The sequence below is a fragment of the Gobio gobio genome (genome assembly GCF_949357685.1).
Source record: "Gobio gobio genome assembly, chromosome: 2".
NCBI classification, from domain to species: Eukaryota; Metazoa; Chordata; class Actinopteri; order Cypriniformes; family Gobionidae; genus Gobio; species Gobio gobio.
In genome coordinates, this window is record NC_137098.1 from 3,898,420 (window position 1) to 3,923,581 (window position 25,162).

General features: G+C 36.6%; 2 protein-coding genes across 5 annotated transcripts in view; both read left to right on the top strand.

Annotated features, from left to right (window-relative positions):
- ankrd11 (ankyrin repeat domain 11) overlaps window positions 1-5,611 on the top strand; it is a 211,552-nt gene extending 205,941 nt beyond the window's left edge. For all 4 annotated transcript variants that reach the window (XM_079805988.1, XM_079805990.1, XM_079805989.1 and 1 more), the window contains one exon: window positions 4,218-5,611. In XM_079805988.1, the coding sequence (XP_079662114.1) occupies window positions 4,218-4,403 (186 nt within the window). In that variant the 3' untranslated portion in view covers window positions 4,404-5,611. The remainder of the gene's footprint in view (window positions 1-4,217) is intronic.
- Window positions 5,612-10,375: 4,764 nt separating this feature from the next.
- The window catches only part of slc22a31 (solute carrier family 22 member 31), a 32,198-nt gene continuing 17,411 nt past the window's right edge, over window positions 10,376-25,162 (top strand). Inside the window, exons 1-3 of the mRNA XM_079806170.1 lie at window positions 10,376-10,828; window positions 17,048-17,151; window positions 18,971-19,125. Of these exons, the coding sequence (XP_079662296.1) occupies window positions 10,454-10,828; window positions 17,048-17,151; window positions 18,971-19,125 (634 nt within the window). The 5' untranslated portion in view covers window positions 10,376-10,453. The remainder of the gene's footprint in view (window positions 10,829-17,047; window positions 17,152-18,970; window positions 19,126-25,162) is intronic.

Sequence of the window (25,162 nt, forward strand, 5' to 3'; positions counted from 1 at the left end):
ATCACCTCAGAAAAATAAATTCTTCAGTCAGGCGCAGTTGAAGCCTATAGGACAAACGCTGGAGATGAGATGCTGTAGCCAGGCGATGTCTGTGTCATTATTCCAACATTATGATCATAACTTGTTACGAAATAAAAAAATGTTTAATACCTCAGAAAAATGAACTTTCCTCTCTTGTCAACATTATCCTGGTGTCACATCACAGAAGGACGTACACTCACAGTAATCGGATCAGGTCGTTTACATGGTGGAGTTTTTCGTTTGATCGGTTCATGAAAAGGTTTATCCCACCGCTCTCAAACCCATTACAATTTCATTCGGTTTGGGCATTTTTATTCCCATTGAGGTGTTTATATGGAGCATTTTCATTCGGATTGGACTTTTAAACCGATTACAGTGCTCCATGTTAACACACCTACTTAAATCCAATTCTGCATATTGTGTATATATAAAATACAAGAAGCTTACATCAGTAGTCCCATATTCATAATTGTGACGACAACAGTGTTTACGAAGTCTACCAATGTCTTTATAAAGTATATAGAGAAATGTATTAGATCATATATTATCTAATTAATCGCACATCAAGTTACCCCCCAAAAGATCATTTAGTCATTATTTTGTGAAATGGGAAAAGCCTCAAATAGACATTACAAAAAGTAGCTTTAGAAAAAATATATTTAAATGATTCAACATAGAATTTACTACACATAAACGTTTATACCTTTAATATTTTTTTTGTATTAATATAAAAGAAGTTGAAATTATATTCTAAATAAGTAACTAAAACTGCCAGAAGGTAGTCATAAATCTCTAAATGAGTGAGTCATTTATTTGATTCGCTGATTCATTCAGGAATCAAGTAAATGACTCTCTTTATGAACGAGTCATTGAATCATTGAATCACCCTCGGAGATGCGCAACAGTTCTGCTCTGGCTTTAAAGGTGATATTTCCGTCTGCAAAATTGAGCAAAAACAGACAATATCATGTCTAAAATATAACACAATATTAACTTCTTATTTATTGAACTATTGTATTAGATCAGTATCACGTTTGCACCCGTGCTATTCAGGACATAAACAGCACTCCTGTGATATTGCGCTCGTTACTCGTGATATTTCTTAACTATATTGTGATGCCATGACAACTCATACAGTAAGCATGTTAAGTAAACATGGGGTCAACTGATATTTAGCCTATACGATTTATTAATCATCTTGCACTTAATTTACTGAAGGCAATGAACGCTATGTCAATAAGTTTATTAAGTTAATTCACAATATTTACACATTCATTATTAATCGTACGCCTAATCTGATGCAATCGGGTTCATTAATGTTTCTTTCCCCCTCACATTGACAGTTATAAATTATTACATTGCATGAATCATGTAAATTATAAGCCTATTTTTAATTCAAAATGGCGAAATTAAACATTTTTATTAGTTGACCTGATTATTTTTGTTGGTTGTTTAACATTTCTATCCTAAAACATCTGTCAAATATGAAATGTTTAGTTTAGCTACATCTTATCTCGCACTTATTGTGACCGTTAACCGAAGCGTTGCAAATTTACACTCAGCAGCTTCTGTGAAAATAAAGCCCGCCTACTTTGATTTGATTGGTCATCTCAAATACTTTGACATTGACGAGCGGTGACAGACCAATGGCAGCTCAGATGAGAAGATCTTGGTGCTGTGCAATATCCCTACAGTACTAAAGTAGAGTTAATACTATATTAGGCAACTATATCACACAATTTATTATATACACCTCAGAAAAATCTGAGGTCTTGAACTCGGTGACCTCATTGCAGGCTACGGCCATGTACAGTGTATGTGTGTGTGTATATATATATATATATATATATATATATATATATATATATATATATATATATATATATATATATATATATATATATATATATTAGGGCTGTCAACATTAACACGTTAACGCATGCGATTAATTTAAATTCCTTAACGCGTTAAAATTATTTAACGCAAATGTCGTATTCTGCCATTGTTTCTGAAGAGCGCAATGTTGGTGTCGCACAATAAGCGCGTGAGAGTTTGTTATATTGATGCGCAGAGAATGTGTGTGTGCGCGCTCTCGATCGCACGCTGCATTCATGTACAGACACATTTCAGTACATTCGCGTTGTTTCCACACACACTCAGGAAGGATAATGTTTGATTTGTCATGTGGACGTTAGTGATGTCCGGTTCGCGAACGAATCGTTCGGCTCTTTTTTAGTGAACCGGTCAAACGGCAGTTTACTGTTTAGCACTAATCCACACATTTCTAAAGTTGTTCCATTTTTAACGTGTCTAACTCTTCTTCTGACTCAAAATAAACTAAATGAAAGTTATTCAGTTACTCCTACACTGACTTAAAGGGATAGTTCACCCAAAAATGAAAATTAGCCCATGATTTACTCGTCCTCAAGTCATCCGAGGTGTGTATGACATTCTTCTTTCAGACGAATAAAATCTGAGTTATATTACAAAAGTCCAGGCTAGTCCAAGCATTAGAATTGGATTCATAGTTGCTCTGTTTTTGAAGTCCATAAAAAGTGCATATGTCCATCATATAACTGCTCCACACGGCTCTGGGGTGTTAATAAAGGCCTTCTGAAGCGAATCGATGCGTTTGTGTAAGAAAGATATATCCACATTTTTTACTTTATTAAGTAAACTTTCGGCCGACCGCATTCCATGGAAAAGTGTTGAATGTTGAAAGTGAAACTCAAGATGCGTTCGTGACGTCATGACCTGGTCACGTTAGTCTTTCCATCCGCAGGCGACCTTTCAACAATTTTAATAAATCAATAAATTGAACAGGGAAGGCGGTCGGTCGAAAGTTTACTTGGTAAAGTTATAAATAATGATATTTTTCTTACACAAACGCGTCGATTCGCTTCAGAAGGCCTTTATTAACACCCCAGAGCCGCGTGGAGCAGTTATATGATGGACAGATGCACTTTTTATGGACTTCAAAAACAGAGCAACTATTAATCAAATTCTAAAGCTTGGATTAGCCTGGACTTTTGTAATATAACTCAGATTTTATTTGTCTGAAAGAAGAATGTCATACACACCTCGGATGACTTGAGGGAGAGTAAATCATGGGCTAATTTTTATTTTTGGGTGAACTATCCCTTTAATTTCACCATAAGCGCACGATTAATCATGATTAATCGCAAAACAAAGGTGTGATTAATCGCGATTTAAAAATGTTAATCTATTGACAGCCCTATATATACACACAAGGAAAATACTCTTATCTGATCACTTGCTCGGGACATCCCTACCTTCATGTGTTAAATGGACTTACACTCTTATTGATAAAACTCTTCTTTAGCATTATTAGTCATTTTAAGCCTTAAAGGGTTAGTTCACCCAAAAATGAAAATTCTGTCATTAATTACTTACCCTCATGTGGTTGGACACCCGTCAGACCTCCGTTCATCTTCAGACACAAATGAAGATATTTTAGTGTAAATCTGATGCTCTGAAAGGCCTCCATTGGCTCAATGCACTTTACACTCTCAAGACCCTTAAAAGACACTAAAGACGTCGTTACAAAGTCCATCTCACTACAGCGGCTCTACAATAACTTTATGAAGCGACGAGAATAGTTTTGTGCGCAAAAAAACCCTAAATAACGACTTACATAGTGATGACGATTTCAAAACACGGCCTCATGAAGCTTCGAAGCGTTATGAATCAGTGAGTCGATTCATGATTCGGATCGCGTGTCAAACTGCTGAAATTTGGCGATTCAAACTGCTGAATCGACTCACTGATTCATAACGCTTCGAAGCTTCATGAGGCCGTGTTTTGAAATCGTCATCACTATATAAGTCGTTATTTAGGGTTTTTTTGCGCACAAAAACTATTCTCGTCACTCCATAAAGTTATTGTAGAACCACTGTAGTGAGATGGACTTTGTAACGACGTCTTTAGTGTCTTTTAAGGGTCTTGAGAGTGTAAAGTGCATTGAGCCAATGGAGGCCTTTCAGAGCCATCAGATTTACACTAAAATATCTTCATTTGTGTCTGAAGATGAACGGAGGTCTGACGGGTGTCCAACGACATGAGGGTCAGTCATTAATGACAGAATTTACATTTTTGGGTGAACTAACCCTTTAACTGTGAAAGTATCGTATATATTTTCCCAAGTCTAATTGTAAAAGCTTTTTTTTTTCCGACAGACGTGTTTGCTAATGCGGCAGCAGCACGAGGCAGCGGCTCTGAACGCTGTGCAGAGGATGGAGTGGCAACTCAAGGTCCAGGAGCTGGATCCCGCCGGACACAAGTCTCTGTGTGTGAATGAGGTGCCATCCTTCTACGTGCCAATGGTGGATGTCAACGACGACTTTGTACTGTTGCCCGCGTGACAACGACACACATTCAGACTCTGAGAGTTCGGTCTAATATTAACCATCTATCAAAGAGACATCAAACAAAGTTCGGTAAGGGCTAGCCGGTTTGAGGAGATTTCTTTGAGGAGAGAAAAATATATATTATATAGGTAAATGGCATAAAACTCATCATTTTCTTGCCCGAGGAGGAGCCGTCTTTTTTAACGGGGGGAGAAAAACACGCAACTTGCACTTTTGTCCTCGAGTTTTTATGGTTTCGTTTGGGATTTTGAAAAAGCAAAACTGCTTTGAACCCACCTTTCTTTGGGCGAACGTATGGGACGGCATTTTTCTCTGTCCCACCCCATTGCTAGGTTACAACGAACTAGCTTGAGACAGGCTCATCCACCTATGTGCTCCAGAACAAGGGGACAGATGGCACAAGGGTGGGCACAGAACACCTCGATGTGCGGGCACAAGAACAGACACACGAGTGCTAGCTTGTTTTGGACCTGCATTGCGAACGCGGCGAAAATGGCGCGCGGGTTCAGGGCGGCGTACAGACAAAAGAGAGACTCTACAGTGCATTTGGTCCCAAATGCTGGATTAAAACGCACGGGCGCGGATGGCCCGGCTTCAAAAGGACAAAGACTTAATAACGTTGCTGTCACAAATCATGAGACAAGGACTTAATTTTTCTTTGTTTTTGGTTTATGTCTTTCTTTACTCGGGCATTTCATTGTTCCCTTTCTGAGGAAGTGACTTGAAAACACTACAGAGCCAACATTAGTTTAATGGAAAAAAGAGAAAACTGAAAAAAAAAAAAGAAGTATTCCGTAAATGATGTACAGTTTTTATAATCATTAACCAATGTATTCTCGCTGCCTTCTAGATAATTTATTTTGCCACACATTACTGCACAGTTGTAAATAACTTATGTACTGTAACATCACTCAGTTAAGTGTAAAAAAAAACAAAAAATAAATGAATAAAAGTTATCATTGTATGTACAGTTCACTTTTCGGGCAGCACTTCCCCCTCGCCCGCCCCATCATCATCATCATCATCATCCCTCACTCCCCATGGGCCAAACGTCAGTATTTCCACGGCTAGTCAAAGCATCCCATCATTAGCCCACTCTGTCAAAGATCATCCTCCACACATGTAGCAGAGTGATTACGGATTTATTTAAAGAATAGTAGAGGTATATTATTCATCGTTTTATTACACAAGTATATATCTTTAAAAAAAAAAAAAAAAAAAGTATAAACCAAGAAAATGCCTTTATACAGTTATACGTCTCTGATTTACTTTCGTTTTCTAAAGCTGCACAAGTCCTAGATAAGATTCGGAGAGAGAGAGAGCCACCTCAGTACATATTTTTGAGTTTATTATTGTAATCATGGGAGTTTGTGTGTCATGTTAGTTCCATTCCAGCTTTTTTATAATTACGTTCGGTAACGTTCTGCAAACCGAAGGCATTTGCAGTCCTTTGGGCTCACTGACTGTTTTAACACCCTTGTCGGGTTCCCCGTTTTTTTTTATTATTTTTTTAAATGCACCAATTCTAGTCATTTAGATGTTCAAACTCATCCGTCTAGAGAGGACTAGTTCAAGATAATTGTTTTTAACATCATGATGAGATGTTTTGGGGGGGCTTTTTTTGAGAGGGGGGGGGTGAAATGTGTTTTTTTTTGGTATATTTTCTCATTACCTGCCTGTACTTCAGTGTGAGGTTGTGTGACGTTTGCTTAACCATCCGGGCTAGTGTTTTTTTTGTTTTTGTTTTTCGTTTTCATGTGTGGTTGTGAGTCTGTGAAGGTCCCACATGACGCAGTTGTGTATGTGTGCATTGAGTCTGGGTGCAACAGGTGTCATTAGTGGTTTCGGACGACTTGTGCCGTTTTGTGAGTACTGTGCAGTGCAACAAACAAAATGTCGACTTTCCATTCAAATGCTTTTTTTTTTTTTGGGTGCCCCCCCGTGTATCATCACTAAGCCCCTGTTTACAAGATATGTGAATTTTAACTTCCCACATTTTAAAAAGGCTTGAAATTGTGACGCGATCGAGTGTTCATAAGCCATTAAACGTATATATCTCGCTCTATTGGACAACGGAAACCGTACACACGCTTGCCTGTCGACTCACTGACCTCTGTCTGCAACACATTACCTCTACTAATTACACCATTTCTAGATTAGCCACGATTTCAAGCCTTGTTTTAAACCATGTCGAGCTCTATATACATAGTGAGAAATAACCTATTTATTATCTTTCTGACACCTGTGGTATGTTTGCGTTGAAGGTCTCCGCTGTGTAAATTTTCCTCTTGTAATGCGTGAACGAGACGTTGTACATAGCTGTAAATAATATTCCAGGACGTTTTGCACCCTCCTCTTTGTACTAGTCCAAACTTGCGTAGAATGTGAGATTCTAACAGCAACGAGACGTGATGTAACAATGTATCTTTTTTTATTTGTACAATGTAGTTGAATTGTGTACATATTGTTGGAGCAGCTATGGGAGGGCGGGGTTTGTTGATGCTATGTCAGTGCTGTTCAAAGATCCAGTACTTTCACCTCTTTAGCTGTGTTGATATCCTGCAATTCAAAAAGCGAGAAACTAAAAACTTAAAAAAAAAAAAAAAAAAAAACTTAACGGAGAGGAAAAATTCAAAATTGTTATTTTCTACACTTGCATGTACAGAGAGCGCGAGAACTGCTGTTGTTCCTCAGAGATTATGTTCGTAAATAAATTTTTGAAATGACTTCTTTGATTTGTGTTTTTTTTTGGGGGTGAGATGCAACACCACACATCTGCCACAAGAGGGAACCGGAGATATAAAATCTTTTTTTTAGAAGTTGTTGAATGTCATGTCAATCCTTTGAGGTTATTTTTGCCATGCAAATGTTAACAAATGTCATATTTTACTCGACACGGCTCAGCTTTATCCCACAAACACAGGTGTCAATTTGTGCTGAATATTTCTCATGTTTTAGCTTAGAGAGACGTTCCTTAATCTTGACTATTATTTATAACAAAAAAAAAAACTGTTTTTATTGTCAAGTGCTATAAAGAAATGGTTCATTTAACACAGGGGTCCGGGGAAAAGTCTAGAGGAAAAAACATTAAATAATTTAATAAATAAGATTAAAATACATAAAACATGCACAAAATAAATGTGCTTAATTATTTATATATTTAATTCATATCTTATTTATAAATTTGCTTAAGTGTAGAGAAAAGTATAAAATTAAGTAAATAAATAAATTGGATTAAAATAAATTATTAAATGGTTAATTAACATATAATAAAAATGTAAAAAGTAAATAAATGAGATTTAAAATAAATATATGTGGAAAAGCCTAATTAAATTACGTACATCAATAAATTATATTAAAATAAATAAATTATTAAATGTTAAATTAAAATATAAAACTTTCAAATAATATTAAAATAAATACATTTTATTAAAATAAATAAATGATTAAATGGTAAATTTACATTATAAAAATGTAAAAAGTAAATAAATGAGATAAAAATAAATATATGTGGAAAAGCCTAGAATAAAACAATATAGTGTGAATATATTATGTAAATATAATAAAATAAATAAATTAACCTAAATAAACATGCAAAAGTTTAAACACACACACACGCACATATATATATATATATATATATATATATATATATATATATATATATATATATATATATATATATATATATATATATATATATATATATATATATATATTAAATTAAGTACATTAATAAATTGGATAAAAATAAATTATTAAATGGTAAATTAACATATAATAAAAATGTAAAAAGTAAATAAATGAGATTAAAATAAATATATGTGGAAAAGCCTAATTAAATTAAGTACATCAATAAATTATACTAAAATAAATAAATGATTAAATGGTAAATTAAAATATAACAAAGTCAAATAAAATAAAAATAAATAAATTATTAAATGGTAAATTTACATCATAAAAATGTAAAAAGTAAATAAATGAGATAAAAATAAATATATGTGGAAAAGCCTAGAATAAAACAATATAATAGTGTGAATATATTATGTAAATATAATAACATAAATAAATGAGCAAAATTGCTAATTAATTGCAAAAGTGTAAACACACACACATATATATATATATATATATATATATGTATATATATATGTATATATATATATATATGTATATGTATGTATTAAATTAAGAACATTAATAAATTATTAAATGGTCAATTAAAATACAACAAAATGTCAAATAAAATAAATGAGATTAAAATAAATGAATAAAAATGTGATTAAAATAAAAAATTAACTATATATATAATAATATAAATATATCATATAAATTGGATTTATATATGCAATTAACAGTACATTCTTATAGTGAGTAGTAAAGATATATAATAAACTAATTTAATATAATCTAATGTTAGATATATATTATTTTTTAGGATGTTCATCTTTGGGTGTCTGTTGCGTCTAAACGTTTGAAAAGACGGGATTATATATATCCTGAAATATGAAATAGAAGATCTATGAAATAACTCAATCCCTTGTGATCAACAGAAATTAATATTTAATGAATTAATAAATACACTGAGTTATATTAGAAATGCAATGTGTACTGAGTCACTGTTTGCTTAACAGCTATAAAAATATGCTAATTTTAGTTTGGAGGACAGGATTCATAAACAAAGCATTAGAACATTTTAGTTACTGATATACGGCCCTTGTGAGAATACGACACACACACACACACACACACACAAGTAAATGGCTCTGATGACATGACCTTACTGGAGCTCATTTTGAATAGATAGTGGCTATCATCTGCTTTTACATTGACGTGTAACGACATGAGCTCGGTGTTAAAGGGACAGTTCACACATTAAAATGATAATTTACTCTCCCTCATGTTGTTTCAAACCTGTGTGAGTTTTTCTTCTGTTGAACACAAAGGAAGATATTTGGAAGAATGTTGATGGTCCCCATTGACTTCCATAGTAATGTATTTCCAAATCAACTGATATTCTTCCAAATATCTTCCTTTGTGTTCAACAGAAGAAAGAAATTCCAACAGGTTTGGAACAACATGAATGTGAGTAAATAATGAGAGAATTTTCATTTTTGGGTGAACTGTCCCTTTAAGTTTGAAAATATGACTTCTGATTCGTTTGAGTCGATACTTGATTCAGTCAAACCCTTTTTACATCACTCAATTTTAAAGACTATAAGTATAATAATGAAAAAGATATAGATATAATCATATAAAAGAATAACAGAGTCACACCACAATTATAAAGAGCACGGCGTTCTACTGCGCATGTGCGACTTTAACTGCCACTTCATGACGTTCTACTTTAACCGTATACTACGGGAGAACAGCTGATTTGTAGTCGCTGACAGATTAAATAATTACATGTTATATTTTATGTGGCATTTAATTGTATCTGTATATAATTTAATTATTTTGTATTTCGTTAAATTAATAAATGATCCGCTGCTCGCGTAGTGATTTTTGCGTTATTTGGCTACAGCAGTTAACCGTTCACTTCCGGTGTAATCCGGCGCTAAAAATACTACCCATTAAAGGTCCGATTTCTCACCACAGAACGATTTTTTTCTCGATAAAACCAAATGACAGCCAATCAGAATCCACCACACATAAAAGATCGCGAGCATTTAAAGCGACAGTCGCGCTCAGAATAAGCCGAATATCCTAATATAGTTATATTTATAGTTATTGTTCTTGGTCTGTCCTGTGTAAAAACTAATAATAGTAACAATAATAAAAAACATATCACTTTTGATGAACAACTTTGGTTATATCTCCTACTAAAATGAGCCAATATTGCGCTCTTGAGAACTCTTTCGAGCGAAAACGAATCAGTGAGTCGGATCTATGAACACAACTCTTCCCAATGAACCGATTGGCTCAAATTGAATCCGTGTTCTACGTCACGAACAGTCCGTGTGTGTGTGTGTGTGTGTGTTTGTGGACAGCCGTTCATATTCCCCAGCGATGTCTGTGAGGAACAGCTGATAAAGACTCTAGTTATGGAGTTTGAAAGTAAAATCTACCCTCAGATTGGTGGATACGGGCGATACAACCGGATCATAACGCTTTTCAGCTGGTTTCCGAACTTTGCCGTGTCTTTGAATCTTTTCAGCGATGTTTTCTTCACGCTCGTGCCCGAGTCTTACCACTGCAAACCGCCGCCGTCCTCGCTCCCGGGAAACCTCTCCAGGCTGGCGTACCTCAACCTCACGGTCCCGTGGCGGAAGGGCTCCGGCTTCAGTCACTGCGAGCTCTACCGGTACCCGCTGAATATGAGCAACTACACGGAGCTCACGCCGCGGGAAGTCGTGCCCTGCACCGGGGGATGGGAGTTCGCCAAACCCGCGGGACTCCAGAACAATTTAGTGACCGAGGTTAGTATGCGAACCGAACACCGTTCACTCATTCCTCGGATTCGGTGTCCCGATCATACTCCCAATCCCAATATACATTTTAAACCTGTTTTAGTCATAAATAATACCATTTGAACTCTAACTTGTACAGCATTTTTCCTCTCCACATTCCTACATATCCCATTTTTTAACTATTATACATGATTTACCCTAATTTTACTTTGTTGGGTATATCATTGTATCTCTGTACTGTGTATATATATCATTTTTTTTACAATTATAATCTTGTTTTTTAGCTTGCCCCTCAATTTATTGCCCACCCTGTTATTTTTGAGTACTTTCCCTTTAAATGAACGTTATCATATCGTGAAGCGGTCATGGACAGTGATTGTCAAATTTATGTTTAAAGTTGAGTGAGGTTCGTTGGCAATGCTTTACATATTGTTTCCAATCTAAATTCAGTTCAGAATAACGTGTAACTGGATGCACGTGAGAGATAGGATACTTGTACCATTCTTTATAACATTCTTTATACTTGTCCCCGTCATGATTTTTTGTCTCCCATGTTATGATTTTTTTTTTCAACCCCGTTTATGGTTTTTGTCCCCCGTTATGATTTTTTTTGTCTCCCATTTTATGATTTTTTTTCCACCCCCGTTATGATTTGTCCCCCGTTATGATTTTTTTTTGTCTCCCATTTTATGATTTTTTTTCCTCCCCCGTTATGTTTTTTTGACCCGCTCCCCCTCCCCCGGTATGATTTTTGTCCCCCGTTATGATTTTTGTCCCCCATGTTATGATTTTTTTCCACCCCGGTTAGGATTTTTGTCCGCCCCCGTTATGATTTTTGTCCCCCCGTTATGATTTTATCACCCCGTTATGATTTTCGTCCCCCCCGTTATGATTTTTGTCCCCCATGTTATGATTTTTTTCCGCCCCCGTTATGATTTTTGTCCCCCCGTTATGATTTTATCACCCCGTTATGATTTTCGTCCCCCCTGTTATGATTTTTTTTCCACCCCGGTTATGATTTTTGTCTCCCATGTTAGGATTTTTTCCTCCCCCGTTACGTTTTGTCTCCCATGTTAGGATTTTTTTCCACCCCCGTTAGGATTTTTGTCCCCCATGTTATGATTTTTTTCCACCCCGGTTAGGATTTTTTTCCACCCCCATTATGATTTTTGTCCCCCGTTACGTTTTCTTGTCTCCCATGTTAGGATTTTTGTCCGCCCCCGTTATGATTTTTGTCCCCCCGTTATGATTTTTTCACCCCATTATGATTTTCGTCCCCCCTGTTATGATTTTTTCCACCCCGGTTATGATTTTTGTCTCCCATGTTATGATTTTTTCCACCCCGGTTATGATTTTTGTCCCCCGTTACGTTTTCTTGTCTCCCATGTTAGGATTTTTTTCCACCCCCGTTATGATTTTTTCCACCCCGGTTATGATTTTTGTCCCCCGTTACGTTTTCTTGTCTCCCATGTTAGGATTTTTTTCCACCCCCGTTATGATTTTTTCCACCCCGGTTATGATTTTTGTCCCCCGTTATGTTTTTTTGTCTCCCATGTTATGATTTTTTTGTGTCCCCAGTTCTGATTTTTTTTCCACCCCCCGGTTATGATTTTTGTCCCCCCGTTATGATTTTGTGTCTCCCATGTTATGATTTTTTTCCACCCCGGTTATTATTTTTGTCTCCCATGTTATGATTTTTGCCCCCCGTTATGATTTTTGTCCCCCATTTTGTCCGATATTTGATTTGGCCAACTTTTTTTACATCACTCAATCAAATGTTTTCTTTTGTTGGGTATATCAGTGTATCTCAGTGTATATACATTTTTCAATTACATTTATTTGAACAATTATAATCTTGTTTTTAGCTTGTGTTGTCCACCCTGTTATTTTTGAGCACTTTCTCTTTATATGAACATTATGACCTCATATTGTGAAGCGGTCATCACGTCTTCAGAGGGAAAACAACTTGAGCAAGAGAGTGAGATCCGTGATAATTAACTCTTCTTACTCTTTTTATCTTTCAAATTTGATGTGGTCAACCTCAGTACATCCACTCCGTTAAGGGAATTGTGAAAAAAGTTACTAGAACTTTTATATTTTGGCTTTTTATCACTATTTATGTTCATCTTTTGTACAGATAAAATATTTTCAAAATAAAATATTTGAGCCGGGGAAGTTTCTAATTTGTCACGGAATGGCCCTCATACCATATTCATAATTAATCATATTTGCAGGATGAATTTGTTCTCCCAAAACCACCTTTTGCGGAAGTTCTCATTTGTATGTAAATAAAGTTTGTTTGGTTTTATATAAGTGTAGAAAGTTTTCTGTTATGATTGGGTTATAGTATAACTAGCTGTCTGTATACAAAACAAGCAAAGTCTCTGCAATGTCCCCGTTTTGATGGCTAAATAAGTGTGTGTGTGTGTGTGTGTGTGTGTGTGTGTGTGTGTGTGTGTGTGTGTGTGTGTGTGTGTGTGTGTGTGTGTGTGTGTGTGTGTGTGTGTGTGTGTGTGTTTGTGTGTGTGTGTGTGTGTTATTCCAGAACCCTCCTAAATTGAAATAATAGTCATACCATATGGTTTAGAATGTTGTGATCCTTTAAAGGATTAGTTCACTTTTAGATAAACTTTTGCTGATAATTTACTCACCCCCATGTCATCCAAGATGTCCACAAGGGATCGACCGATATGTATTTTTTAGTGCCGATACCGATTTTTAAAAAAAAAATTCATCAGCTTTAGCCGATGAGCGATACGAGCTGCCGATATTTGGAGCCGATACTGCTTTTGCTCCCTCAATTTACAACATAAAAATGACACAATGATCAGGATGATAATTTAAAATTTACAATTTAAAAAAGGAACATTTATTGAACTAAAAAAAACAATATTTAACAAATAGTAAAAACAGGTGAGGTGGTGAAAATAAATTCTGAAAACAAATATTTAAGCATAAATAAAATAATTACACTATTGCACACAGTATCAACAAGCGAGCAGCATAATAAAGTGCACACTGACTGTACTATACTTAAAACTATTTACAACCTATAATAACCCAAGTTGGGTTGAATATGGACTAACCCAGCAATTGGGTTGTTTTGACCCAGCGGTTGGGTTAAATGTTTGCTTAAAACAACCCAATTGATGGGTTAGTCCATTTTCAACCCAACTTGGGTTATTTCTAATCCAGCATGTTTTAGAGTGTAGGTGCACTTCACTTAATCTCTTGTAGAAACACCAGCGGTAATTCAGGAGAAAATCTCCCAATGCTCCACGTGAAACTTCAGTCTTTCCACCTTTGACCATCGTGTCAATTCTCAATTGATTTTGATTAATATGCGCGAGCGAGCGAGAGAGTTTGAAGACGGTGAGAGCTGCCGGGGAAAAAATATCGGCCAACGCAGCAGCCTTATATTGGCCGATACACGTAAAAATCGCAAATAACGGCCCGATATATCGGTCTAACACTAATGTCCATGTCTTTCTTTCTGCAGTCGAAAAGAAATGAAGGTTTTGGATGAAAACAGTCCAGGGTTTTTCTCCATATAATGGACTTCAATGGGCTCCAAACGGTTCAAATGACAGTTTCAGTGCAGCTTCAAAGGGCTTTAAACGACACCAGATGATGAATAAGGGTCTGATCTAGACAAACCATCAGTTTCTGAGAGAAACCCAGCAGTATTTATGATATTATTTTACCTCTTATCAGACGAGCGTGATCATCTCTGAGCTCCGCCATAACTTCCGCTGAGTGAGGTCAAAATACGAGCCTGGTCATAGATATATCGATAGTAGATGCCTCATTAGCGCCTGCACGGATCAGTAGAATGAGGAATCTACTATTGATATATAAAAATCGGTATCGGCACTAAAAAATACATATCGGTCGATCCCTTGTGGACATCTTGGATGACATGGGGGTGAGTAAATTATCAGCAAAAGTTTATTTAAAAGTGAACTAATCCTTTAAGTCCTGTAAGTTGCGGGGTGGAGCCTCCATGGATCGGACTTGTTTGCTCAGCTCATCTCACAGATGCTCGATTGGATTGAGATCTGGGGAATTTGGACTCAAACTCGTTGTTGTGCTCCTCAAACCATTCCTGAAGCATTTGTGCTTTGTGGCGGCGCATTATCTGCTGAAAGAGCCACAGCCACAGGGAAAACCGTCTCCATGAAAGGCTGGACATGGGCTCACTCAAATCCTTACGCTTGCCCATTTCTCCTGCTTCTAACACATCAACTCTGAGGACAAAAGGTTCACTTGCTGCCTAATATATCCCACCCACTAACAGAGATCATCAGTGTTATTCACTTCGGTGGTCATAATGTTATGCCTGATCGGTGTGTGTGTATATATAACAGTATATGAGCCACTGAACTCATCACTGGAAGCACAGGGAACACTGGAGTTCCTGTTCCACAGGAAGTAAAGAGCTGTGAGCTTTTCATGTGGCCTTGACTCGCAGTTTTTCCTTTTCCATGATGGAAAAAAAGCTTTTCGTGCCATGAAATCTGAATGGATTTATTTGTAGATCCTTCTGGAGGCAGAGAGAGTGTAAAACTGGAGTAGCGTGGCTTCACATTAGCTGTAATGTAATAATAGAAGTTGATTATGTAATAATATTCTACACATCGCCAGCCTTCCTTAGATTTTGTGTGTTTTGTGTCAAGAAAGTTTTAAATGCTTCATTGAATCAAGGATTTGATTGACATCAGCGACTGACTCTTTCTGTCTTTTTTACATTACTGACTTTCTGTCGTTTAAAAAACACTGATTCATCCAGTAATGAAACAAGTGAAATCTTTGAGTGAGTCATTAAATCATTCATTCAAAATCACTGATTCATCCAGTAATGAAACAAGTGAAGTCTTTGAGTCATTGAATCATTCATTCAAAATCACTGATTCCTCCAGTAATGAAACAAGTGAAGTCTTTGAGTGAGTCATTAAATCGATTCGTTCAAAATCACTGATTCATCCAGTAATGAAACAAGTGAAGTCTTTGAGTGAGTCATTAAATCATTCATTCAAGAGATTTGTTCAAAAACACTGATTCATCCAGTAATGAAACAAGTGAAGTCTTTGAGTGAGTCATTGAATCATTCATTCAAAATCACTGATTCCTCCAGTAATGAATCAAGTGAAGTCTTTGAGTGAGTCATTGAATCATTCACTCAAGAGATTTGTTTTGAAATCACTGATTCATCCAGTAATGAAACAAGTGAAGTCTTTGAGTGAGTCATTAAATCATTCATTCAAGAGATTTGTTCAAAATCACTGATTCCTCCAGTAATGAAACAAGTGAAGTCTTTGAGTGAGTCATTAAATCGATTCGTTCAAAATCACTGATTCATCCAGTAATGAAACAAGTGAAGTCTTTGAGTGAGTCATTAAATCATTCATTCAAGAGATTTGTTTTGAAATCACTGATTCATCCAGTAATGAAACAAGTGAAGTCTTTGAGTGAGTCATTAAATCATTCATTCAAGAGATTTGTTCAAAATCACTGATTCATCCAGTAATGAAACAAGTGAAGTCTTTGAGTCATTGAATCATTCATTCAAAATCACTGATTCCTCCAGTAATGAAACAAGTGAAGTCTTTGAGTGAGTCATTAAATCGATTCGTTCAAAATCACTGATTCATCCAGTAATGAAACAAGTGAAGTCTTTGAGTGAGTCATTAAATCATTCATTCAAGAGATTTGTTCAAAAACACTGATTCATCCAGTAATGAAACAAGTGAAGTCTTTGAGTGAGTCATTGAATCATTCATTCAAAATCACTGATTCCTCCAGTAATGAATCAAGTGAAGTCTTTGAGTGAGTCATTGAATCATTCACTCAAGAGATTTGTTTTGAAATCACTGATTCATCCAGTAATGAAACAAGTGAAGTCTTTGAGTGAGTCATTAAATCATTCATTCAAGAGATTTGTTCAAAATCACTGATTCATCCAGTAATGAAACAAGTGAAGTCTTTGAGTGAGTCATTGAATCATTCATCTCAAAGTTTTAAATGGTTTTTATTTTAGAAACTGGTTTATAGTCTTTCGCTGGTCAATAGATGGTTGATTTGGTTGGTCATCTCGGTCAAGCTTGTTCGGGCTGGAAAACAACCTTTGAATGAGCAACACACATCTGGACCACTGTAAGCCTTCATTACTGGATGTTTCCACCAGGGTGTTTTTAAAAGACTGTTTCTCTTTCCTCTTCATGCTGACAGTGGAACTTGGTGTGTGCCGACTACTGGAAGATCCCGCTCCAGCACATCTGCTTCATGACCGGCTGGACACTGGGCTACATCCTGCTCGGCACTCTCTGTGATTGGTCAGTCCTCCTAGTCTAGTGCATCTCTAAACGTGATCAAAGTATTTCTACTTAAAAGGTTTAAGCTTCATTGCAACATCAAACCAAGTGACGTGCAAATAGATGTTTTTGCACTTTCTTAAGCAATATTCCACTAACATTTGACCAAGTGTCCAAATATCTTTATTTGGAGTGAAATGTTCTAGAGCTGCACGATTAATCATTATAAGACCACGATCTCAATTCAAAGACCCACGCTATGACAGCGATTCGCTTTTTGAAAGTAACATGGCGCTTTAAATAACGATTTTATCATTACATTGTTACACCAGTAGGTGGTGACACGTGACTGTTAAATGAGTGAGTCGTTGAATCATTCATTCACGAGATTCGTTTAAAAATCACTGATTCATCCAGTAATGAAACAAGTGAAGTCTTTGAGTGAGTCATTAAATCATTCATTTAAGAGATTTGTTCAAAAACACTGATTCATCCAGTAATGAAACAAGTGAAGTCTTTGAGTGAGTCATTAAATCGATTCGTTCAAAATCACTGATTCATCCAGTAATGAAACAAGTGAAGTCTTAATGAGTGAGTCATTGAATCATTCATTCAAGAGATTTGTTTAAAATCACTGATTCATCCAGTAATGAAACAAGTGAAGTCTTTATGAGTGAGTCACTGAATCATTAATTCACAAGATTCGTTTAAAAAACACTGATTCATCCAGTAATTAAACAAGTTATTGAATCATTAATTCAAGAGAATCGTTCAAAAACACTGATTCATCCAGTAAAGAAACAAGTGAAGTCTTTATGAGTGAGTCATTGAATCATTCATTCAAGAGATTCATTCAAAATGACTGATTCACCCAGTAATGAAACAAGTGAAGTCTTTATGAGTGAGTCATTGAATCATTCATTCAAGAGATTCATTCAAAATCACTGATTCATCCAGTAATGAAACAAGTGAAGTCTTTATGAGTGAGTCATTGAATCATTCATTCAAGAGATTCATTCAAAATCACTGATTCATCCAGTAATGAAACAAGTGAAGTCTTTATGAGTGAGTCATTGAATCATTCATTCAAGAGATTCATTCAAAATCACTGATTCATCCAGTAATGAAACAAGTGAAGTCTTTATGAGTGAATCACTGAATCATTCACTCAACTAACTGTTTTTAACATACTATTAATATTTAAATTAATATTTTGCTATTAATATTGTCACCTCCTCTAGTAATTTACATATTCAGAATCACAATCTCTATTTGAAACCAAACATTGTGATTCTCAATCTATCCAGAATCGTGCAGATCTAATATGTACTGTTGTATAATTACAACCTAATAAACCTCTGAAATGTTTTACTTAAATAAGTGTGCTTGTGTTATATTTCTTTAAAAGTCCACTTGGTTTGATATTTTATATAGTTACTTAAAGGGATAGTCCACCTAAAAAAAAAAGCTCTTCAAACCACAAGTGAAGATATTTTGAGTGCAACCACTGAGATTTCCGTCCCACCCAAACTATGCTTTGATTTTTTTCAAAAAGTTCATATAGCCAATGTAAACGTTATCCATATGAATCGCTTTATATGATGAACCGATTGAATCCACATATAAACATGGAGCGCTTTCAAAATCTCTCAGCTTTGTGTTTCAAAGATATGAAAGTGTTTGGAACGAGAAACTGATGACAGGATTTCACTTTTGAAAATCTTAAACTATCCCTTTAAGCTCCTGAGTGTCTCAATAGTGTCATGATTGATCAGTATTTCGTGTCCGTCATGCTAATGCTGTGTGTGTGTGTGTGTGTGTGTGTGTGTGTGTGTCTCAGGTTGGGTCGTCGCTGTGCGCTGCTGATCTCCGTGGTTTTCTCCGGTCTTCTGGGAATCATGTCTTGTCTCTCTAACAGTCCGTCTGCTTTCCCGTTCCTCCGCCTCTGCCAAGGCTCAACATTAGCCGGAGTGTTTCTGTCATCTTACATTGCACGCAAGTACACTCCATCATGACCTCTTCAAATCTGCAACTGATACGTTTTGTTAGACTCAAACGGACTTAAAGGGTTAGTTCACCCAAAAATGAAAATTCTGTCATTAATTCCTCACCCTCATGTCGTTGGACACCCGTCAGACCTCCGTTCATCTTCAGACACAAATGAAGATATTTTAGTGTAAAGCTGATGCTGAGAAAGGCTTCAGATAGGCCTCCATTGGCATTCAGTACATTGACACTCACAAGACCCATAAAAGGCACTTAAAACGTCGTTACAAAGTCCATCTCACCACAGCGGCTCTACAATAATTTTACGATGCGACGACAATAGTTTTTGTGCGCAAAAAAAAATCAAAATTATACCTTTATCCAGCTTGTTCTTGTCTTCCGTGTGTGTCTCCACGACGCATGCGCGAGAATATGATGCAGATCCGGCGTTCGTGCGTGTGTGTGTGTATGTGTGTGTGTGTGTGTGTGTGTGTGTGTACTGGTAATCCCTACGTTATGGGGACAAAATGTCCCCACAAAGATGGCAATATCCATAATCCTCGTCCTTGTGGGGACATTTTTAGGTCCCCATGAGGAAAACATCTTATAAATCAGACTAAGTGATGTTTTTTGAAAATGTAAAAATGCAAAATGTCTCCTGTGATGGGTAGGTTTAGGGGCAGTGTGTGTGTGTGATGGGTAGGTTTAGGGGCAGTGTGTGTGTGTGTGTGATGGGTAGGTTTAGGGGCAGTGTGTGTGTGTGTGATGGGTAGGTTTAGGGGCAGGGGCAGTGTGTGTGTGTGTGTGTGTGTGTGTGTGTGTGTGTGTGTGTGATGGGTAGGTTTAGGGGCAGGGGCAGTGTGTGTGTGTGTGTGTGTGATGGGTAGGTTTAGGGGCAGGGGCAGTGTGTGTGTGTGTGTGTGTGATGGGTAGGTTTAGGGGCAGGGGCAGTGTGTGTGTGTGTGTGTGTGTGTGTGTGTGTGTGATGGGTAGGTTTAGGGGCAGGGGCAGTGTGTGTGTGTGTGCGTGCGTGTGTGTGTGTGTGTGTGTGTGTGCGTGCGTGCGTGCGTGTGTGTGTGTGTGTGTGTGTGTGTGTGTGTGTGTGTGTGTGTGTGTGTGTGTGTGTGTGTGTGTGTGATGGGTAGGTTTAGGGGCAGGGGCAGTGTGTGTGTGTGTGTGTGTGTGATGGGTAGGTTTAGGGGCAGGGGCAGTGTAGGGGGATAGAATATACAGTTTGTACGGTATTAAAAACCATTACGCCTATGGAAAGTCGCCATAAAACTTGAAAACCCAACATGAGTGTGTGTGTGTGTGTGTGTGTGTGTGTGTGTGTAAGCAGATGTTCTTGACACGTTTCACCCTTCGGACGGGATCAATGGAAGGCTGTTGATAAGGAGGTTCACACTTGTCTCTTCTGTTGGTTTGGAGGAGGCCGTCTGGAATGCAGAGGGTCGATTGACAGGGAGCAGATGCACAGCTTCTCACGAACACACTGTACCAAACGCTGTTACATCATCACTCTGTGTAATCGGCTGAGGAAAAGTTCACCGGGTTCTCTCTGCCGTCCCGTTTCTGAAGATATGGGGCCGTAGTCACAAATCATCTTAAAGGAACACGCCTCTGTTTTTGAAAATAGGCTCATTTTCCGACTCCTCTAGAGTTAAACAGTTGAGTTTTACCATTTTCGAATGCATTCACACCTTTATCCAGCTTGTTCTTGTCTTCCGTGTGTGTCTCCACGACGCATGCGCGAGAATATGACGCAGATCCGGCGTTCGGACACATGACCCAGAAGAGATTTGTTTACAAGCAGAGGAAGACGCGCGTGTCTCAGCTGTTGAATTCTACATTGATCGTGCTTTAGGTCTCGGCGTAGTTCTCAAAATGGGGCTTAAGTGTGCATTTCATGGATTCCCGAACGCCGGATCTGCGTCATATTCTCGCGCATGCGTCGTGGAGGCACACGGAAGACAATAACAAGTTGAATAAAGTCGTTATTTTGATTTTTTTTTTTGCGCACAAACTATTCTCGTCGCTTCGTAAAATTATTGTAGAGTCACTGTAGTGAGATGGACTTTGTAACTACGTTTTTAGTACCCTTGTGAGTGTAAATGTACTGAATTCCAATGGAGGCCTATCTGAAGCCTTTCTCAGCATCAGCTTTACTCTAAAATATCTTCATTTCTGTTCCGAAGATGAACGGAGGTCTTACGGGTGTCGAACGACATGAGGGTGAGGAATTAATGATTAATTCATTTTTGGGTGAACTAACCCTTTAAGTCGCCAAGATCATAATCACAAACAATCCTAATGGATAATGTCCACCCAAAGACACTGAACACCATTGAGGCAATAGCGATAGAGCCTTAGGTTCATAAACGCAATACATATTTTGATTTATAGTAGGGGTGTAATGATACCCTCATGTCACTATCAATGTATGGAGTAACGCGCTACTGTAATTCCACTACTTTTAGCCGTAACGCGCAAGTAACTAAATATATTTTTTCAAAGTCAAGTAACGCAATTACAATTCCTGAAATTTAATGCTGCACTGTGTGATATTTTCCCCCATCTAGTGGTGAACTATGACCATCCAGTGAATATTAGTTTCTGTTCCTCTCAATTCTGATTTCGTTTTAACTCCTACGGTGGCCGATTTAGTCCAAGATTAACATGGCTTCCAGTTCGACCTCGTCCACATTCGACACGGTGCCATCGAGTGTTAAAACGCCAAAGGCCAAGCTTGAATTTACGGGTATGTCCCTCTTTGGCTAATGTACTTTCAAGATGGAGGGGCAACATGGCGACCCGCATTCGAACCCTCACCCGTATGTGTTTACAATGGCATATTATAAACTTACGAGAATACTTTATTACTTGAAAGAAGTAAATATACATTAATGAGCACATATATTTTTGAAAGAACTAAGTGTTTTTAGCTAAGAATAAACTAAAAAAGTTACACAGTGTAGCTTTAAATGAGTTTGTTGCTCGCGTTACTCGTGAACGCTTGCAGACAAGAAGCTCAGATCTAGGCCCTAGCCTGACCCGTGTTTTTTTTTCTTTTCTTTCTTTTTTTATCCTCCCTATTACACATTGTTGCTGCCATTAAAATAGTTCAGTTTTGTTTTTAATGCCAAAGTAGTTATATTTTGTTTCGTTTTTTTATTAAGTTAATTTCGAAAAATGTTTGGAATTTTTTTTGTTTGTTGTTAAATTAGGTTTTTGTTTTTTAAAGTGATGACCAAGCGGCCGGCGGCTGACGGCCAAGCCTCTCAAATCAACACTGGACTTGTCTTGCCTATAATAAAACCCATAGATATCAAACACTTCAAGCATCACAATGTTCGTTTAAACGGTAACACTTTAGAATAATGGTCATTAGTTAACATTAGTTAATGTATTAACTAACATGAACTAACCATGAGCAGTACATTGTTACTGTATTTGTTCATCTTTGTTAACGTTAGTTCATATAAATCCAGCTGTTCATGGTTTGTTCATGTTAGTTCACACTGCATTAACTAATGTTAACAAGATTTTAATAATGCATTAGTAAATGTTGAAATTAACATTAACAAAGATAAATAAATGCTTTATAAGTGCAGTTCATTATTAGTTCATGTTAACTAATGTTAACTAATGACCATTATTCTAAAGTGTTACCGTTTAAACTACTATCCCCACCACCACCACCACCACAGTAAAAAGGCATTTTTTTATAAGTTGAGGTAAAAAAATATATTTTTTTATAAGTAAAAATGTTTTATAGGCAAAGGCGCTTGCAAACGAAACGGGCTACACAATTTTAAAAAATTAAAATAAAAACATGCAGGTTGTCTTGCCTTACACCTCTCCACAAAACAATATAATCCGATCTTCAATTCCCACGCTGCACATTTAACAGAGTTCACGTCAACGAAAGCAAAAGATATTTGCTGCATTTTATGTAGCAGTTAAAAGATCAAAGACCGGAATATGAGAGAGAGCGACCTAAGCACTACTAAGATCATTTAGTCTCATTAGTTTTAATGAAGATGATTGTGTTTGAGCATCTAAGACTTGTTGGCTTGCTTTACTCATTTGCGGCGACGTGTGTTGCACCTTCTGAATTGGTTTGAGTGATCGGATTTAAATCCATCTCGAAAGAATCTCGGAAGGCATTTACGTCTGGTCTTTTCACAACCGGATAGATATCTGGGCAAAGAAAACGAATGAAGTGAGCATGTGTAAAAAGGCCATAACTCTCCCAGTATACTCTCCCAGCTGCATACACTAAACACTGCACTACTGCTGGATTTGAAGGCCTTTTGCCATGTTGATTACAATAATTAGGTCTAAAAATTGTGTTTGACTGGTCAGTACTGTTCATATTTACATTTAAAAAGCAGACACAAAAGTTACTTTCCCTAGTAACTAATTACTTTTGATATTCAGTAATTGGTAAAGTAATTAAATTACTTTTAAAAGAAGTAACTACTAACTGTAACTAATTACTAATTTTCAGTAACTTACCCAACACTGGTCGTGATTTGATACATATCACGATACTGAACTCACGATACAATATTATTACGGTACTCCAAGATGAAATGTTAACAAAAAATGTACTGTTGATTGTTGGTGAAATGAATAGGCTTGGACCTGGTGCTGGTAACCCAATGCACGTGACACCAGAATAAAAATATTCATGATTCTGAAGCTGAAAATACAGAATAGACGAATATGTATACACTGTGTCACTTGCTAGATCTGTTTAAAATAACCAATTTTTACCCGCAAATATTCCCCCATTTGGATTATTATACATTTATATTCAACATTAATAAAGCAGTTTAATTTAGTGCTGACACTAAAACTCTGTAAACTTGAATTTTATCTCTGTCATTTTTATTGTGGGTGAACTATACACAATGCATATTGTCACCATCCACTTGTTGCATTTTTGTGTTGATATATTGACGTGATATATTGTTACACCCCTAGTTTATAGATTTTAATATACGATAAAACACCAAAAATCAAGTTCTGTCTGCCGTCCCGTTTCTCTGGGTCATTGTTGATGACCTGAAACATGAAGCGCTCTGAAGATCTACTCTCTGTTCTTTCCATTGCAAAGAGTCCGTGTTTGTCCCGCACTTCCTGTGATTGTTCTGTGAGAGTGTGTGTGCAACTCTGCATGTTAAACGCACGCACGCAAACCCCTTTAGTCTGCTCTCGCGGAAAAGTGTGGGTGTAAAGAGGAACTGGAGAAAGCTGGATGTACACACAGACACACACACACACACACACACACACACTCGATGTACCAGTCAAATGCCTAGACACACCTACACAATCTTTATTACAGCCGTCCACATTTCACGATAACACTAAGTTGCCACACATTTATTTAGTTTAATAAATATGTAAGAAGTCTCTTCTGCTCACCAAGACTCCATTTAAAAAAAATCAAAAATACAGTAAAAATTGTTAAAACATTTTACGATTTAAAATAAAAGTTGTCTATGTGAATATACAGTTAAGTGTAATTTATTCCTGTGGTCAAAGCTGAATTTATCATCATTACTCCAGTCTTCAGTGTCACATGATCCTTCACTAATCATAATAATATGAGGATTTGGTGCTCAACAAACATTTAATTATTATGAAATTAGTTTTTACTGCTTAATTTGTGTGGAAATTGTGATACGCTAACATTCAAAAGTTTGGGTAAGTAAGGTAAAAAAAAAAAAGGATGCATTAAATTGATCAAAAGTAAAGACATTAATATTATGAATTATTTATAATTCAAATGAATGCTTTCTATTAACCAAATAAACACGAAATCATTGTTTTCAACATTAATATTAAGAACCATTATTAATTATTGAAAACGAATAACAATTGATATTAAAGGGGTCATGAACTGGCTTTTTAACAAAAATGATACCATTGTCTGAGGTCAACTTATGACGTTTGTGTGGTTTTGATAGTAAAAACATCAGTAATAGACTATTTTCTGCCCTGGTTTTGAGTCTCTCTCATGGAACGCTCTGTTTTT